Here is an 18,152-nt window from a genome sequence, read left to right on the forward strand (position 1 = left end):
GATCTTCTACTTAATTGAAACCCCACACTTATTAAACTTTTATGTTTTGTGGCTTGTATGATTATTTCCCAAATAAAACCACCTTCACATTTAGAATTAAATGCATTCAAGAAACATTTTTTAACAAAATTCTACTGGTGTATAGCCTGCTCGAGAAAGTTGTCACTGGAACAAGAATCCCCATTAGGAGATACAGATCCTCATTAATCCTGTTTAAGTGACAATTTAATACTTTGTATTTTCCCTCAATTCCATAACTGATGACTACGGTCATCAGGATAAATAGAGGATGAAACTCTCCACTGGGGACAGTTGCAGCAATATAAACCTGACATGGGCTCCTACCCTTCCCTACTTTATATAAAACATATATTTTGGCTTTTGATAGACTTTTATGTAAGATGGGTAGCAGCTAAAATGGTTCTATAATGGTTTAAATGGTTTGTTACCCAGATAAATAAATTCTACACTGCAGTAAATAAGAAAACCGTAGTGCAATTTTCTTCTATATTACAATATATTAATTTGTATTGCACAGTTATGAAATATATTAGGGTTAAGATGTTCTTTGTGCGTGTAATCATTCAGCTTGTTACAGGCATCCCTTGTAAACTCACGGATTGGTAACAGATAGCTTTTTTTTTTCTGAACTTAATAATTACTTCAAAATACTGGTCAAAACTGTTGCTCAACATCTTAAAATAATTAAAAAACATATACAGTAGGTAGTAAAGCATTTTTTTTTATTCAAAGATGAAGATTCTCTTTAAGCAATCAACAAAATCTAAAAGGCTTATTATATGGCCTAGCATTTACAAAATAAGCCTACAGAAATGTTCACCTAAAAAAATACTACCCTTTGCCATAGTGCACATATTATCTGCTAACATAACTAGGGTACATTGTATATCAGATAATGATCAGAATCTTGCAGGAGCCCCTTCACCAGGCATACACTTGCTGGATGATCTCTCTGCTGATAGTACACCATGGCACAAGGTTATCTATACAGTCTCAGCAAAGTGCAATGGGGAATTAGTATAAAAAAAATAAAAAATAAAAAAAATTCTGTTTTTCTGTTTGCAGTGCATATCCCAGAAAAAAGTAAAAAGGTGAGACATTAGATCAAAATAATTAAAATCACAAGATAATCTTCTGCTGTGTATATCTAGCCTCCTACGTCCAAATCAGAATGTTGAGGTAGTGCAATCAGCTACATAGTTTAAACAACTGATGCAGTTGACTGCAGTTCAATACAGATGTAGACGGAAGGACTTGTTAGGCATAACTGTGACAACACAAATCGGGAATTGTTCATGCGGATCAATCATTTCTCTAATTGTAGGAAAATTGTAACATTTGGCCATCTTCCAGAAAACGACATAAAATCCCACAAAATTAAGTGAATTGGTTTTCACTCTCAGACCCAGCACATCGCCACTTTACTAAATTCAGAAGTTCCACTCAACACACCTTCGTAAATCTGTGGAACGCTGAACCAGTAACGGGGCACAAAGGCACTTCTCTGTGCCTGCACCCATGCTCATTTCCAGAGTAGTCCATGATCTCAAAAACCTTGTTGTATGACGCCAACAGGGAGCAAAGCTGCTTCTGAGCATGCTGTAGCCCATATTTTATGATCCTGTTGTCTCTTCATTCACCCTTTAGGTCACCCATCCAACTTCATGCTAACAGGGAGGAAAGGGGAGCAGGCAGCCTGCTCAACATCTCTGTTCACTTTCAAAGAGACTCCGATTTTAAAGGGTCTTAAAAGGTCTTGACACACAATGGAGATTACAGAGGTGGCTAAGTCTATGACCATGTTTCTGGTTCGGTAGGGGACACCTTGTCGCATGATTCTTACTACTCAAGCTTTCTGCTTGAAACCTGGGAAAAGCTGTGCCAGATTTTCCAGGTTCAGATTTTGGATCTGAATGCAGAAGCAGCAACATAGGATTTTAGCAGTTATATTAACAAAGTTAAAATTAAGGGCAGTATGAACATTAGAGAAAGTTAGTAGGTGATCTGTATACCTCGAATGATCTGAGATGCAACATTATCATGTTTAACAAGAGTGTTTCTTTACTCAGTAAATGCTTGTTTCAGTGGCCTGGCCAATCATAAAAATGACTTAGTGGTTGTAATGACATGTTGAACCCTCAAGCAACAGACAACAATTAAACTAAAATTAAAATCCTCTTTAATAGCAGTTTCTTGATGGTGCATATTTGAAAATAAGTCACATATTCTAAATGATTTCCTGTTGTGTTCCATTTTAGCATTATATGTGCTTCCAATTCATGGTAAACTAAAAAAAAAAGAAAAAAAAAACCTCCTTTAAATGATTAAGTCAATGGAAAAGCACATTAAAAGTATGATCTAATTTCCCTTACTAGTAAGGCTCTGGGATGCTGCACAGTGAAATGTTACAAAATTCAGATCAGTAACAGTTTACAGGTTTTTCGTTTCTCGAGCAGACAGCACTGTGTCTGTACAATAGCAGGAGGAAGGATTATGGGTGGAATCTTAAATCATTATCTGCTGCTTGTATGGCAGGCATGTGGTTTAGGAGTCTGCTCTTAGTTCATCATGTAACATGAGAAAGAGCTTATCCCTAGCACAAATCAGCAGGTCTTCTCCAGTCCAATGCAATACAGTAAGTCATGGAATTTGGCTAGCATTGCAGCTTTATAACAGGGCAATTGAGCTTTTTCTAACAACATAGTCAACTATGTATAACACAAAGTTCAATGTGGTCTATCTTTGGTGTTTACTACCACATCATTACTTGCAATTCTCCTTTCAGAAAAAAAAATCAACATTTATAACTGAAGGGAGCCTGTTATAAGGTATTTCCAGCTAGGTGGAACCTCAAACTAGAGTTGGCAGGATTCCAAGTGCATAGCTCAGAGCTGGCTTTTAGGTGCTTGGAGCTGGAGTGTTGTTCACGAAGTTGAGGGTTTATGTAGGCTCTGGAGCATGCCTAGAGTGGACACTTAATTGCTGGAGCCATTGCAGACCTGGAGCTGGCAAACATGGAACATTACCAACCCTGCCTCAATTTTTTTTTAGCAGTCACAGTTTGCCACCAGTGTGTAAGGTGAAAAGCCCTCAAATTAGCTTACTTTCCCCCTACACCAGCCAGGTCTGTGATTGCTGTGGAACACTAGTGGAGTAACCCCCACTTGTAACCTATTGTAACAGCTAGAGCCCTGCTGTGAGCTAACCGTTCTGGTTGCCTTCTCTGGAGTGCATTTTCCATTTCTAACTTCAGAGAATTCACTAGGAGGTGGCACTAACAGTCACTACCTTCTAACTAATTCTTCATAGGATTATAAAGAAAATGAACTAAACAAATAGATGTGGCAATTCATCTTTCAGCACTGCCTGCATACAAGAAAAGACAAAGGGTGCAAGTTAAAAGGGGATCAAGAGTTTAACCGCATTAAAAAAGATTTAAACAGCATAAAAAAAAATACCAGCGCATTATAAAAGACTTACCTGAAAACGAAGCCACCCAGTAGTGCGCTGTCACCATTGAAGGCACTTTCATCTTCACCCAGTCTTCTTTCCGGGTTCGTGGGTTTCGGTGATATGAATGGCAGAGCCAGCGATGACGTCACTCCCGCACATGTACGCAGAAGTCACTTTTTATGGCACCGCTCTGAAGGAATGGCACTGATATGACGTTCCTTCAGAGTGCATGTGCCGGTGACGTCACCGACAGCAAGTAAATATTTCCTAATTGGTGCACGTTTAGGAGATATTACTGTGCCTATAGGGAAGCCTTATTATAGGCTTCCCTATAGGTAAGAATAATACAAGGGAGTTTACTACCACTTTAAGGCTAATCTGTAATAACTACTGTAAAGTTATAGCTAAAGCAGTATTAAATCCGAAAGAAAATATTTATTATATTGCAGCCTCCCAATTCTTAGATGTGATGGCTGCATTGGTCTTCTTTTTTAGGCTTTCTTTCCTTTATTTTTTATCTGGTGCCCAGTAAGTCTGTTGTTTTCAACAAAATCTGCTGGTACACCTAATGCTGCGTACACATGACCGGACTTTCTATCAGAATAAACTCTGATGGTTTTTCCAACTGAGTTCCACTGAAACGGACTTGCCTACATACGATCACACCAAAGTCCGTTCGCTTAGAACGTGATGACATATGACGGGACTAGAAAAAGGAAGTTCAATAGCCAGTAGCCAATAGCTGCCCATGCGTTGTTTTTGGTCCGTCGGAATAGCATACAGATGAACGGTTTTCCTGATAGGAATTGATTCCGTCTGAAAGATTTAAAACATGTTCTATTTCTAAGTCCGTCAGAATTTTTGAAAAAAAAAAGTCTGATGAAGCCCACCCACAAAATGAATATCCAATGAAATGTTTCCGTCTGACCTTTTCTGCCGGAAAGTCCGGTCGTGTATACGCGGCATAACACCCCCCAGACTGACAATGCTGCTTTCCAAATGTGCCCCTGTGCTCCTTCATCCAGAGTAGAGGCACGCTAATAAAGGAGGTGTGTTACTGGCCGGATCACCAGGAGAAAAGAGGGAAGAGGGCCTAAAAAAAAAGAGATGTCTGATGAAACCACCACATCTAGTGATTGATAATCTACATTTATTAAATTTTTTTGTTTTGGGTTTAATGTCGCTTTAAATTGCTGATGCTCTAATATTTTAATTGTAATGTATTTATTGCCTCTAAATTTTAGGGTTTGTACTAGAAATCACTTTTTACACTATTGACAGATTACGCTGAACAGCAGGAGAATGTCTATGACCCCTGTGTTCAGAAGCCCCTGTAAATTACAGGAATGAAGCGAGTAACCTTTCCCCAAACTATTATCCAGAGCAACATTTTATTTACAGGTGGTGGGCAAAGCATTTTGCTGAACCCCTCCCACATACCAGGGGAGTTTGCAACCAAACAGCTTGGCAGGCGGCAATGTTTGAACAGCAAATTGTGTCAGTACAAAATTAGAATAAGGACAACATTGGAAAGAAAACCCTAGGCCTGCTGTGTAACATTCCATTCTCTAGGTAACTACAGATTTGCTTTTGCTGATTTGATCCAATCTCCTGCTCACTTTTATCACCTTCTCCCATGCTCACTTATAGGAATTCTCAAAAGCTTCTTCCATCCTCTGGAACTCCGTACCCCAATTTGTCTGGCAATCTTCTACTCTGTCTGCCTTCAGGTGATCCCTGCAAACTACTCTTCAGGGAAGCCTATGCTGTCTCCAATTTTACTTTCTCCATCAACTCAACCCTTATAGTTATTAACTTCTGTATCACTTGCTCTTACACACTGGATCCTCTTCAGCCTCTTGTCTTAATCTGTTTTGTAACTGTACTGGTAGTGCTAAATAAACCCTGTATAATAAATAATAACAGTCATTTATGAAATTAGATAACTTAAAATTAGCTGTTCTGATATAATGCTATGTGAACTGCAGTTACAGTATTAGTGCAAGCACCTATAGGTACCTGCACATACCCACTTACTCATACCTATAAGCCAGTGATATTACTCATCACTGTGATCAGCCAATAGGAATGAGGTGGAGTTAAAGAGGAAGTAAACTTCCTCTGCTGACATGTACCCATAGGTACACGCCTATAATAAGGCTTACCAATAGGTAGTAAAAATAGGAGGTTTTTACATTGCATGCAGCCAGTGACATCACTGGTGCATGAGCTCCTGAAGGAATGGCCCATGTGTGGCATTCCTTTTGAGTCCTGTGTTGTGAACGGCGGCTCCCGCGTGCATGCGTGGGAGTGGCGTTATTGTGGATCCAGCCAATCACAGTGCCGGAGCCCACAAACCCAGAAGAGACTCCGGGGAAAATGTCAGCCATCTCAGTGGCATGCGGGGACCGCTTCAACAGCTTCATTCTAATGTAAGTATTTCATAATGAGCTAGTATGCAATGCCTTTGTATGGCAGGGTTTTTTGTTTTTGTTTTTCTGAGGTTTACAACCTTTTTAGGCAGCAAACTCAAACTCAATAAATATAAAATAATTGCACGTTACCTCCAGTGTAAGGTTTCCAGTTGTAGTATTTTCCTCTAAACGGCATGCTATCAAAGTCTGCACACTGCTTTTCTCTGAAGTCTCGAGACCCCGATGGACAAGGCTAAAAGAATAAATCACAAAAAAAACTAAAGTTTATATAAATAATATTTCGCCATTATGGACATGTCAAGTCATGTTGGAACAGGAAGGGGCCATCCCCAAACTGTTTCCACAAATTTGAGAGCATGAAATTGTCCAAAATGTCTTGGTATGCTGACGCCTTAAGAGTTCCCCTCACTGTAACTAAGGGGCCAAGCCCAACCCCTGAAAATCAACCCCACGCCATAATTCCCCCTCCACCAAATGATTTGGACCAGCGCACAAAGCAAAGTCCATAAAGACATGGATAAGCAAGTTTGGGGTAGAGGAACATAACTGCCTTGCACAGAGTCCTGAGCTCAACCTAATAGAACACCTTTGGGATGAATTAGAGCAGAGACTGCGAGCCAGACCTCTTGTCCAACATCAATGTCTGACTTCACAAATGCACTTATGAAAAAATGGTCAAACATTCCCATAGACACCCTCCTAAACCTTGTGACAGCCTTCCCAGAAGAGTTGAAGCTGTTATAGCTGTAAAGAGTGGACCAACTCAATATTGAACCCTATGGACTAAGATTGGGATGCCATTAAAGTTCATGTGAATGTAAAGGCAGGCATCCCAATACTTTTGGTAAAATAGTGTAAATGCAGTGGCAACAGAGTGGACTTTAATGCCCACATGCTGCACATATGTGCCACTGTTTATGTGTTGAAAGTGGACTCACTGCATGCTATCACTAAAAAGACAGAGTTGTCAAAGACAGCTGTCTGTCCAGGGTAAAGATTGGTAGTAGCAGGACCAACATCCAATCATGTCACCATTGTGACAGTGGTGAGATGACCGCCGTTCCCTCCTGACTAACCTAACCATGTTTTGCGTGTTAAGGTAGCATGCTGTTTACCATGCATTAGTGCCATATTGCAATGCAAAGCAACAGTGTGAATGGGACTTTAAAATCACAGATTATGAACCCATTGGTGCCTATGCTTAATCCCAAAAAGCAAAGAAGAATTGAATGAGTCAATGTATTCTCATGAATCTGACTTAGCTTATAAAACAGTGGTTATCAATTACTAGTAAACTGGAAGTCTCTTTGGGAAAATGACTCAGGGAAAAGATCAACTTTCATAACATTTTATTTGTTGTATAAATGAAGGCATAGGACGCCTTTGGTTGGCTCTATTTGCTGGAGCAACAACTATTAAACCTTACAACAGAAAGAAGACTGTACAACTGGCATGCAGACTAAATGGTATCTTTTGTAACATTGGGCAAGCATAATATAATTGAGGTTATATAAACAGTTTTAAGTGTTACACCAGTTCCTTAACAGTTTTTATCTCCAATGCATGTCAAGGCTCCCTTAGCAATTAATCCATCAGGTATCCATCAGGTATCTCCTTATAAACACACATAGAAAAGCAGATGAAGAATCTCAAAGTTAAACAGAGTTTTGGAAAAGCAGTTATAGTTCGGCAGGGCCCAGCTGTTTCTGAGCCTGTGCTGAGATGTGCCATCAGCCTCCTGCTAAGGGAATTATCAAATTGCTGTGCTATGTAATGAAGCCCATCAACTACCAGTATAAATAATTTTATGAGGAATGCAGGAGAAAAGAAAGAGTTTCGTGTTCAACATATGCCCTAGCCCACTAAAACTCTGTCCAGACCTGAAATGTAAAGCAGCTGTCATTGATGAGGAGTGAAGTCTATGGTTTCCTTACAGGAAACTGCTGTAGTTTTTGATGCCCTTTATAGTGAGGATAAATAGATCAATACAGTCGTCTTCATAATGGTAGCTGCAAGGGGTGGATTTCTGATGTGGCTATCTCTACACTGGAGCTACCAAGAAATGGAAGACGCCACATAGTGATGTAAAGTGGATTTTCACAAAAATTGCCCTAAACTCTATGTGGTTGATTTACTAAAACCTGTAGAGTGCAAAATCTGGTGCAGCTGTGCATGGTAGCCAATCAGCTTCTAACTTCACATTGTTCATTTTAAAGTGAACCTTTTGTGTGAAAATGAATCCCTGTTAGATCACTTCAGGCTGGTCCATTCTGCAGGTAAAGTTATGTAAAACATTAAAAATAATTGCCTATACTGTTTAAAATCCAGTAACACACTGTCCCACCCTGCTCTGCACATGCTCAGTTGCATTCTATTTTTTGGCATCGTACCAAATTTTTGGGCACTGTGCCAAGCTACTGACAGCCTAAATATTTACTGCTGTTTAGGGGCTCTGGGCTTCAGAAAAATGGCAGCCTCCAGTATGAAGAAATAGAAACAATGTTGGAGGCAATTTACAGCACACACTAATGCAGCGTACACACGATAGAACTGTCTGGCGGAATTGGTCCGGCAAACAATCCGGCGGACTTTATAACGAACGGACTTGGCCACACACGGACGCTCCGAAAGTCCGACGATTTCTAATGCGATGACGTACAGCACGTACAATGGGACTAGAAAAAGCAAGTTCAATAGCCAGTAGCCAATAGCTTCCTTCTCGTACTTGCTTCAGAGCATGCGTTATTCTTAGTCCATCATTCTTAGTCCACTCGGCAGCACACTGACAAACGGATTGTCCGCTGAAAGCCAAGTCCGGCGGACAAATTTTGAGTCAAAACTATTTTCTAAGTCCGCCGGACTTTACGATGAAAAAGTCTGCTGGAGCCCACACATGATTTAATTGTCCGGCGCACTGTGGTCCGCAGGACAATTCGATCATGTGTACACGGCATATAGCGCCTGCAAAGCGCCCTGAAAGAGCCACTCAATTCACTCCAATGTGAAAGCCTGAGGGCTTTCACACTGGAGCAGTGCACTTGCAGGACGGTCAAAAAAGTCCTGAAAGCCGCAGTGCTATAGAAGTGGTGTATTCACCGCTCCTAAAGGGCCCCTTCACATTGAAAACAATGGGGCAGCACCGCAAACCCGAGACTGCAGCTGCCTTTTTTGGGTGGCTTTAACCCTTTTTCAGCCAGCTTAAAACCACCCCACTAGCGGCCGAATAGCGCTGATTTACCATCATTTTAGCAGCGCTATTTGGTCGCTAGTGAGGCGGTTTTAATATAGTGCCGCTTTACCACTGGTGCCCGCCTGCCCCAGTGTGAAAGTAGCCTCATTTTGGTAGCATAATTATTAATGTGGAATGTATGTTCCTTGTTAAAGAACATTATTATAATGTTCCACTTTAAGCTTTGACAAAAAAAAAACAAAAAAAACAAAAAAAAAACTGGAAGCTGATTGGTTTTTGTGCAGAGCAGAGTCAGCCCCCATGTATTAGCCTCCACATCCCCAAATGTAAAGTTAACAAAAAGAAAAACTCAAATCCTAGCTTCTGGACCATTCTCCTAGGTAATTACAATGTCTTCCACAGCCTCCTAGAAAACATGAGGATCTCATATCTCACAAAAATACACTCCAGGAGCCTGAGCCTGCATCTGACATAACCAAATGTTATTTCTAAAAAAATTAAAAAATTATTATATATATATATATATATTATATAGATATATATATATCATTTTTAGATAGTGGTTTTACATGGGTGGGGAATAATAAATAAGGGTTAAGCCAGGTTCACATTTGCATGGTATTATGCCTTGCATCAAAGTGTATTGTGTTAGGGCAGCCCATTTATTTTACATAACACATTTAATCTAAAAAAAAAAATGTGCACCTGACCACTTGTCACGATTGCAACACACTACTACAGAACCCAGCTTTTTTTTTTTTTTTTAAATACCTGTTTATTGAAACATTTGCCAACTAGACAATAAGCAAAACAACATAACACAAAGGTGAGGACCTACGCAGGGGCTTCAAGAAATATAGCAAAGTACAATCGTTAAGAGCAGGGCTCTCCAAACTTTCTAAACAAAGTGCCAGTTGTTGGTTTAGTGCCTCGTTGTTGGTTTAGGTGGGAAGAATAATGCTATGTATTGATGGGAGTAATAGTGCCCAAAGGGCCAGATAAGGGCAAGCAAAGGCCCACATCTGGCCTGCAGTTTGGAGACAAAGGGCCTCACCAAAAACAACTGAGGACTTGGGGCACTTTTAGTGGAAGATTTTTTTAATACAGCTGGCATCCGACTATGAATGAAAAACTTAAGTGTGGAACTAAAGTGCCAAAAGAGCAGAAGCACAGAATTTTGTGCATTGACATGTGTTGCATTAAGGCAGTAGATTCATTTAGATTGGGCTGCTAACACACAGAAACACACCAGAAATAGGAACTTGTAACAACAAATGCATTACCACCTACTGTACTTGTGCATTGGAAGGCCATTCATAATCTTTATCACACATTACTGAAACACATAGGTGTGGAGTTAGCACAATGCTGCCATATATGGGAAGGATGCAGGACAGGGTGCAGTATTGTTGGAGCTTGTTCCGCCACCCTGCCTCCAAAATGCTACTAGTGGTGATTCTGACACACCTCTCTCCTCCACCCCCTCCTCTTCTTCTTCCTCCATGGCCTCTTCCGCTATAGATTTGTCCTCCGAACCAGCGGTGCTACGTAGGGGTTCAAGGGGCTATGCAAGCACTCAGGCAAAAAGATGCCATGCAGTGCTTGAGCTGGTGTGCTTAGGGGACAGGAGCCACACTGGGGCAGAGATTCTGTCAGCTCTTAAGGGGCAGGCTCAGAGGTGGTTGACGCCACGCCAGCTTCAGGCAGAATGGTGGTTTGAGACAATGGCAGCAACCTCCTCTCCACCCTCCGACATGGACACTTCACCCATGTTCCCTGTTTGGCTCACGTCCTTAATTTGGTGGTGTAGCGGTTCTTGTGCAGGTACCCGGGCTTACAGGATCGCCTGAGGCAGGCCAGGAAAGTCTGTGTGCATTTCCACCAGTTATATAATGCCAGTGCTTGGCTGGCTGACCTCCAAAAGGAATACAACCTGCCCAAGAACCACCTAATATGTGACATGCCCACCAGATGGAACTCAACGTTGGCCATGCTGCAGCGGCTGCACACGCAGAACAGGGCCATCAATGAGTACCTGTACGACTATGGCACCAGGACAGGGTCAGAGGAGCTTGCCTTTTTTCCCAATACCAGTGGCTCATGATCAAGGATGCATGCACTGTCCTGTCACCATTTGAGGAGGCCACGAGAATGGTGAGCAGTGACAGTGCATGCATCAGTAATACTGTCCATATATGTATAGATTTCCCCTTTTCAGCTCCTGGGCTGAACTGGATACATCTAATACTATTCCTCCATACACAAGAAACAGCTGTCTGCATAACAGTGACTGCATCTGATAGCCGACAATTTTCCACTTGGCTCCTTCAGGGTAGGGGCCACCTACCGATAAAATATGGACAAATTCTGCAGGAATCTCGAGTTATGTGCCACTAACTTTACTATAAGCACAGAATGAGTGAAGAAAGTTACAGCCCAACAAGAAAAGACAGTCTGGGTAATCAGTATCTATAGTATAACTTATATTCACAGTCCTCAACAGCCAGTGGGAGGTTCTACAATGCGGTGCAGGGGAGCAGGCTTCTAATTTCCCCAGAACTATGTTGGATGCAAAAAAGATTCTGCTTCAACGCACGGAAGAATTGATAGGGCAAGTCATATTCTTCTTTTTTATTTTTTTTTATTTTAGCTTAGTAAGTGTGATGCCGTTGGCTGTCTGGATTGCAGGTGCAAGGCAAATATACTCACACAAAAACAGTGACAAACACTTTGCTAGAAAGCTTGATTTCCAATAAACAGGTTGGTTTGTAATTCCCATCCAGCCCTGACATACATAATACTACTATGGACGGTTACAGGAGTTTAGAGGCTGAAAAAAACCTCCATCATCTGTGCATTCAAGAGATGAGCGTTTTGTCAGAAAAGAATGCCTGATACGCCTAAATGAGGGTAAACGTGTCTAAACACACGTTAATGCTAGGCGCTTTTAGCGCTTGAGCCTTTTTTCCTTTCAATGGCCAGAATAAATGAATATTCTGGCTAATAAAATAAATAAACGCCGAAGCGCCTGTCGCATCTAAACGCGTTTCAAAAAACGTGGCTTAGGAACGTTTTTGCAGCTGCTTTTCTACTGTCAGGAGAAAAGCATTTAGAAGAGCCCCAGTGTGAAGGCTTACAATGCAGTGTCACATTTGTTTATTGAAGCAAATACTAGTTACAAAGTATTGCGTGCATCCTTACATCTGCCTGCTAGTGGCTACATTGTAATGATAGCTTATTGTATCACTATTGCAACACATTACAAATACAATAACCCAACAAATGCCTTGGTAATTACAGCTTATTTTTATTCGGCTTCCTACCGCAGCTTGTCAAGGCTGTAGAATTTGGAAGGTGAAACGATTGCACATTTTAAAAATATGTATAACTACTAAAATGCCAAGTGCAGTCTGAATATTTGTGAATTACACCACACCACCAATAAAAACATTGTGTTCCCTGCGCAGTATGATGCTGCTTTTGGTACGTATGACCTTGCTTCACAGCAAAGGAAACAACAAGATGTAATGACTCCTTTTGGGCAAAACCGTTAAAAAGTAAGCCAGCCTAGACATTAACACATAAGTTCATAGATTTATTGTTTATACCACTAATGCTTGTTTTTAACATTTTAATGACAGTGTAGACATTTGCCTATGCAAAGCAAAGGTTGTCACTTTTAAAACTGAGCCAAAATTGTGGCACCAATGATATCACTATTACGACTGCTGTACACAGACATATGAGATCAGTTAAGGTCAGTCTAAGATCAGTTTGTGCTTTGCTTATACTCCCCCGTGTATGTCAATGCAAAGGCACAGTAAATGCAAGGCGAACACAAACTGTCACAAATGCCCATATACACTATCCCACAAAGCAATCTTCTACTAAGTCCTTTCAAAATAGCAGATTGCTTGGTAGCTTACCCCCTCTGCTACTGATGCTTTCCTTTCCAAAACTCTATGTTTGCCCATTACATGACCATGAGCCTTGGACATGCTGCAGGTTGGTCAAGGACAAAACTACCCATGGGGTAGCAATGTTCCCTCGACCTGGCGACTGGCTGCAGATGTGCAGGGTACAGTATTTTAGGAGGAAGGGGGGCCTTGCTTCCTATGTACCTGGGACCTGAGCATCTTGGGTGCTTCAATAGGCAAACAGGCCAAACATGGGCAAATTAAAGTGGTTGTAAAGGTAGAAGGTTTTTTGCCTTAGTGCATTTTCTGCATTAAGGTAAAAAAAATAATGAATTCTGTGTGCAGCTCCCCCTAAAAGTGACCTGGTGCATTGTCCTTGAACCACTACTTTAGAAAAGGAATGGATGTGTAGAGTACAGACTTGAATGACTTTAAATTGAATGAAGATTATACAGCAATAGGATCCAGGCGCAACAAGCATTTTTAGGTAGAGGCTGTATAGCACCATACAGGCCACACAGTAAAGATCTCATTGAAGTGAGAACAGGTGTGCCTTGTCAAGAATGTTAAGATGGGGGGGGGGGGGGGCATCAGCACACAAAAAGGGCAATGCACTAAATGCTCCTCTACTATTTAAGCTCTGTAATGCCCCATGGTATGACATAGTAATCCCAAAATCAATTAAAGGATGTAAAACTAGTCTAGATGCTTTCCATCCAAAGTCATAATAAAAAAGAAAAGTATGTGAATGTTTTAAATCAGGGGAATAATACAACTGCCATTTATGTGCTCCGGAAGGAATTTGCCTTTCTTTGAACCTACACTGCTGGTGTGTGAAAGGTTGAAGTTGACAGACAGGTTCCTGTTTTCAACCTAGTTAGTTAGTTATGCAACTATGAGTAAGATATGTGATCAGCAGGAATATACTGGAGGCTTTCGAATACTCCCACAGGCCACCAAAGTTCACAGAGTGGCATGGAACATAATTTCCCTTCTACCGAACAGCTGCTAGTACCATTTTTCATGTTCTATTTTTCACAGTCTGCATTACAAGTCTTCTAAATGAATTAACATTGCCCAAAAAGAATGCACAGCCTTCCAGGATACCGTAACAGGTGATCTGGAGGAGTAAAGCCATTTTCATGTATGAAAAGCAGTTAGGGAAGAATGGAAATTAATTTGTTTATCCTAGACGGATGGGAGATAAATGAGCACAATCAGCAGACTTCTGTCATTTAAAGTGATTGTAGGCATAATAGATGCTGACACTGTGCACAAATGGTTTGAGAAAAACAGCAGTTCAGAGTAATCCATCCATCATGTACTGCATAACTCTCAAATTTAACTCCCAAATTTCTGAGATGATAAAGAGGGACATGTTCTAGTACAATGTACTTAGCAAATGGACAAACCTCTGCTACGCTATCAGTTATGCAGACCAATAAGCGTGTGTATGACAAAAATAATTGGTTATATCCGGAATTGTTTTTTTATTACCATAACTTTTCCTTTATACCGGCTTTTCAAAATTGCAAACAAGATAATTAAGAGATATGATGAAGGTTTAGTTCAGAATAACACCTTTTTTTTTAAATCAGAAAAAAGCTTTTATAGTTTCATAGTTAGAAAAGGTTGAATAAAGACACCAGTCCATCCAGTTCAACCTGAGTGCATGTCTAAGATTGTCCCTATCCCTGTACATTGCACACTCACATCAGTCCCTACCCCCAAGGAGCCCACAATCCAAGGTCCCCATTCATATGCTAGGGCCAATTTTGGAGAGAATCCAATTAACCTACCTGCATGTCTTTGGAGTGTGGGAGGAAACCAGAGTACCCAGAGGAAACCCACGCAGGCACAGGGAGAACATGTAAACTCTAGGCAGGTAGTGTCATGGTTGGGATTTGAACCAGTGACCCTTCTTACTGCTAGGTGAGAGTGCTAACCACTACACCACTGGGCCGTTGTTTTATTGTGTCACAAAGTCAGATGTACAATAAGGATAGCACATGAGAAAATATTGTCAGCGTATACATTAAAAACAGAATATTATACATGAAATGGTTCAGGGTACATAAAGCTAAGATTTGTCATTTCCAGTCATAGCAGAAAATACTTATGACAGACGAACCCCGTCCCAGATTTTATCACTGTACACTCTAACGATGAGCAGACAACAGATTAGAGGACACAATCATAGTCAAATCATAGTCAAATAAGCAAGATACTGTAGAAGAACTAACTACCTTCAAATGGGAAGGTAAACTACCGTAACTGGAAATTCTATCATAACAAAGACCCAAGGCATTATAGCGGTTATCTCTGTTAGCCAGCCAGTGAGAGAGGGGATTCTTAGATTGAACTTTAATTGCTTGATCAAACCCAAAGTCTATAAATTGTTGTACTATGGTGAGAGTAATTAGTAATGGTTTTCAAGGAGCTAAGAGGTTACATTTGAGATCGACTGAGGACTAGTTCGGAGGGCGCTAGGCCTGGGGCGTCTAGCCAAGGTTGCCATTATCTATAAAATTTATTAGCAGTGTTTCTATGTTGATACATTAGCTTTTCTTTAATAAGAATGGTATTTACCTGCTCAATCCACTGTTTTGTTGTTGGACTATGCGGTGATAGCCATAAACGAGCGATCTGCTTGAGGACAATATACAGTAATCTTAATACTGCCACATTGATTGGAGGGGTAAAAAATTCCTCATCAACCACGCCTAGTAAACAAGTAACTGGATGTAACGCTAGAAGATTGGCAAACGGTGTTGGACCTCCGGCCGATGGCCTGCAAGGGTGAGCCGCTGTAAATCTATCTAACTGAAAACTTAGGTAGATATTGAAGTCTCCCACAATGAGGGCAGGAACATTAGGATGGTGGAGAATAATACTTTTATAGTTGAATACTACATTTTATAGATATTTGTACATCAGACTAAAAAGAGGGATAATTGAGGAGGATAGAGGGACAGAGGGTATTTGGTTCCTAAAGAAGGACAGTTAGGAGGTATGTGTCAAGAGTCTCAGAAAACCTTTGAAAACCTCCCCAGCTACAGGGACTGCCCATGCGTAATATACAAAGCTGTGCAAAAAGGGCAACAACTCAGCACCGGTAGTAAGAGCTATCATCCAGGCTGGAAAAAAGTTGTCTACATCTTCAGCAGATAATTATTTTGTCTCTAAATATCTATATATACATATCCCCAAAGAGTGTCAAGAACTACAGTGTTACACCACCCATTATTTGTTCTGCTAATCCCTCTATTACAGATAAATTGAAGACCAAAGGTTAGCAATAGGGTTGCACAAATACCCATATCGGTACCAATACTAAGCATTTGAACAAGTACTCATGCAAATGCTACAATACCTGAAACGGATACCTTTGTGGTGCAATTTGTGCCCATAGTTGTAATCCACATGACATTATGCACATACAATTTCATTGCTAACTGGGGTTGCACTGATACCATTTTTTTATTGGCGAGTATGAGCACAGATACTTGTGCTCAAGTACTCGCTGTTACCGATTACGATACCTTTGGTGCAATTTGAGACCATACAAAATGAATGAGCTCAAATCATGCTGCAAAGAATTGCATGTGATTTGAACAGGATCTGTCTAAATCACATGCAGTTTACCGAGCCGCTCCTTTGTGAACCCAGGCTTGTCATAGTGACTTCAGCCTGGTGTCACACAGGAGCAGTGCAGAAAAGTGCATGCAATTCGGACAGGATTTGCACCGCATTCCTGTTCAAATTGCATGAGATTCTTTGCAGTGTGATTTGACAAATTGCATGAGATTCTTTGCAGTGTGATTTGACAAATTGCATGAGATTCTTTGCAGTGTGATTTGACAAATCACACTTCAAAAGTATCAGTAATGGCGAGTTCTTGGGCAAAAATATCAGTACTCGTACTAGCCAATAAAAAAAATGGTATCGGTGCAACCCTAGTTAGCAATGCTAATTGATGTGCATAATGACAACATACAAACATGATGTCAACATACAAACATGATGTCAACATACAAATCGCATTACATTTCTTGGTTCAACAGTCATGTGGATTACAACTATGCAGCTCATGGCTGAGCTGTTATTTAAGAAATACAGTACAGGCTAATACAGGCCACTCTGCATCCCATATCACACCATAACACTTCCATCATCCTGTAAAGGCTAAAAGTTAGAGGCTAAAGGGGTATATCTATAAAGCAGTAAATGTTACATTCAGCAAACATTCCTATGTTCCTGGAGCATGTGTTGTAGACAACAGTGAGTAATTCACCTGCAGGGAAGGCTTGGCAAATGTCACAGTCACTGCTTAATATAGTAAAAAAGCCTCTTTAAGAGCCTATTTAATACTCAATAGAAGTTGAGGTTACTGTGTTATGAATCTTGTTATACAACGCTAATTAATTATGGAACCTGAGAGCAATCTCTGACAGTTTAGTGCTACAGGCTTGCAGCCTATGACAGTGTTAGCTGTGAGCAATTTCTGATGGGCTTTGGATAAAAGTGAACTATCTCTTCCAGTTTCTTGCAATATGTGAACAGTAATGCCCTGTACACACGGTCGGACTTTCCAACGGAAAATGTGCGATCGGATCTTGTTGTCGCAAAATCCGACCGTGTGTGGGCTCCATCTGACTTTTTCCATCTGAATTTCCGACACACAAAGTTTGAGAGCAGGATCTAAAATTTTCAACAAAATCCATTTGTTTAAATTCCGATCGTGTGTAGACAATTCCGACAGACAAAGTGCCATGCATGCTCAGAATAAATTACGAGACGGAAACTATTGGCTACTGCCCTCTTTATAGTCCCATCGAACGTGTTCTACGTCACCGCGTTCTGAACGATTGGATTTTCTGACAATTTTGTGCGACCGTGTATATGCAAGACAGGTTTGGGTCAAAATCCGTCTGAAAAAATCTGACGGATTTTGGAGTCGGAATCTCTGACTGTGTGTATAACAGTGGACTAAGGATAGGGTCAAGTATCTTGACAATGGAAAACCTCTGCTGAAAAAGCACATTTTTTTCAAACTGATCCTCTTCTTTTCTATGCTGGCTATGAATTAGCCATTGCTGTTTAACCATACCTCCATAACAATGCCAAATGACACCA

The 18,152-nt window shown here is 40.7% G+C and overlaps 1 protein-coding gene across 1 annotated transcript in view; it reads right to left on the reverse strand.

Annotated features, from left to right (window-relative positions):
• The window catches only part of ADAMTS6 (ADAM metallopeptidase with thrombospondin type 1 motif 6), a 441,127-nt gene that overhangs the window by 89,662 nt on the left and 333,313 nt on the right, over positions 1-18,152 (reverse strand). The window contains exon 15 of the mRNA XM_077462633.1: positions 6,039-6,141. Within this exon, the coding sequence (XP_077318759.1) occupies positions 6,039-6,141 (103 nt within the window). The remainder of the gene's footprint in view (positions 1-6,038; positions 6,142-18,152) is intronic.

The sequence above is a fragment of the Lithobates pipiens genome, unplaced genomic scaffold (genome assembly GCF_037356315.1).
Source record: "Lithobates pipiens isolate NorthernLeopardFrog02 unplaced genomic scaffold, aLitPip1_a1.2 Scaffold_3, whole genome shotgun sequence".
Taxonomy (NCBI): domain Eukaryota; kingdom Metazoa; phylum Chordata; class Amphibia; order Anura; family Ranidae; genus Lithobates; species Lithobates pipiens.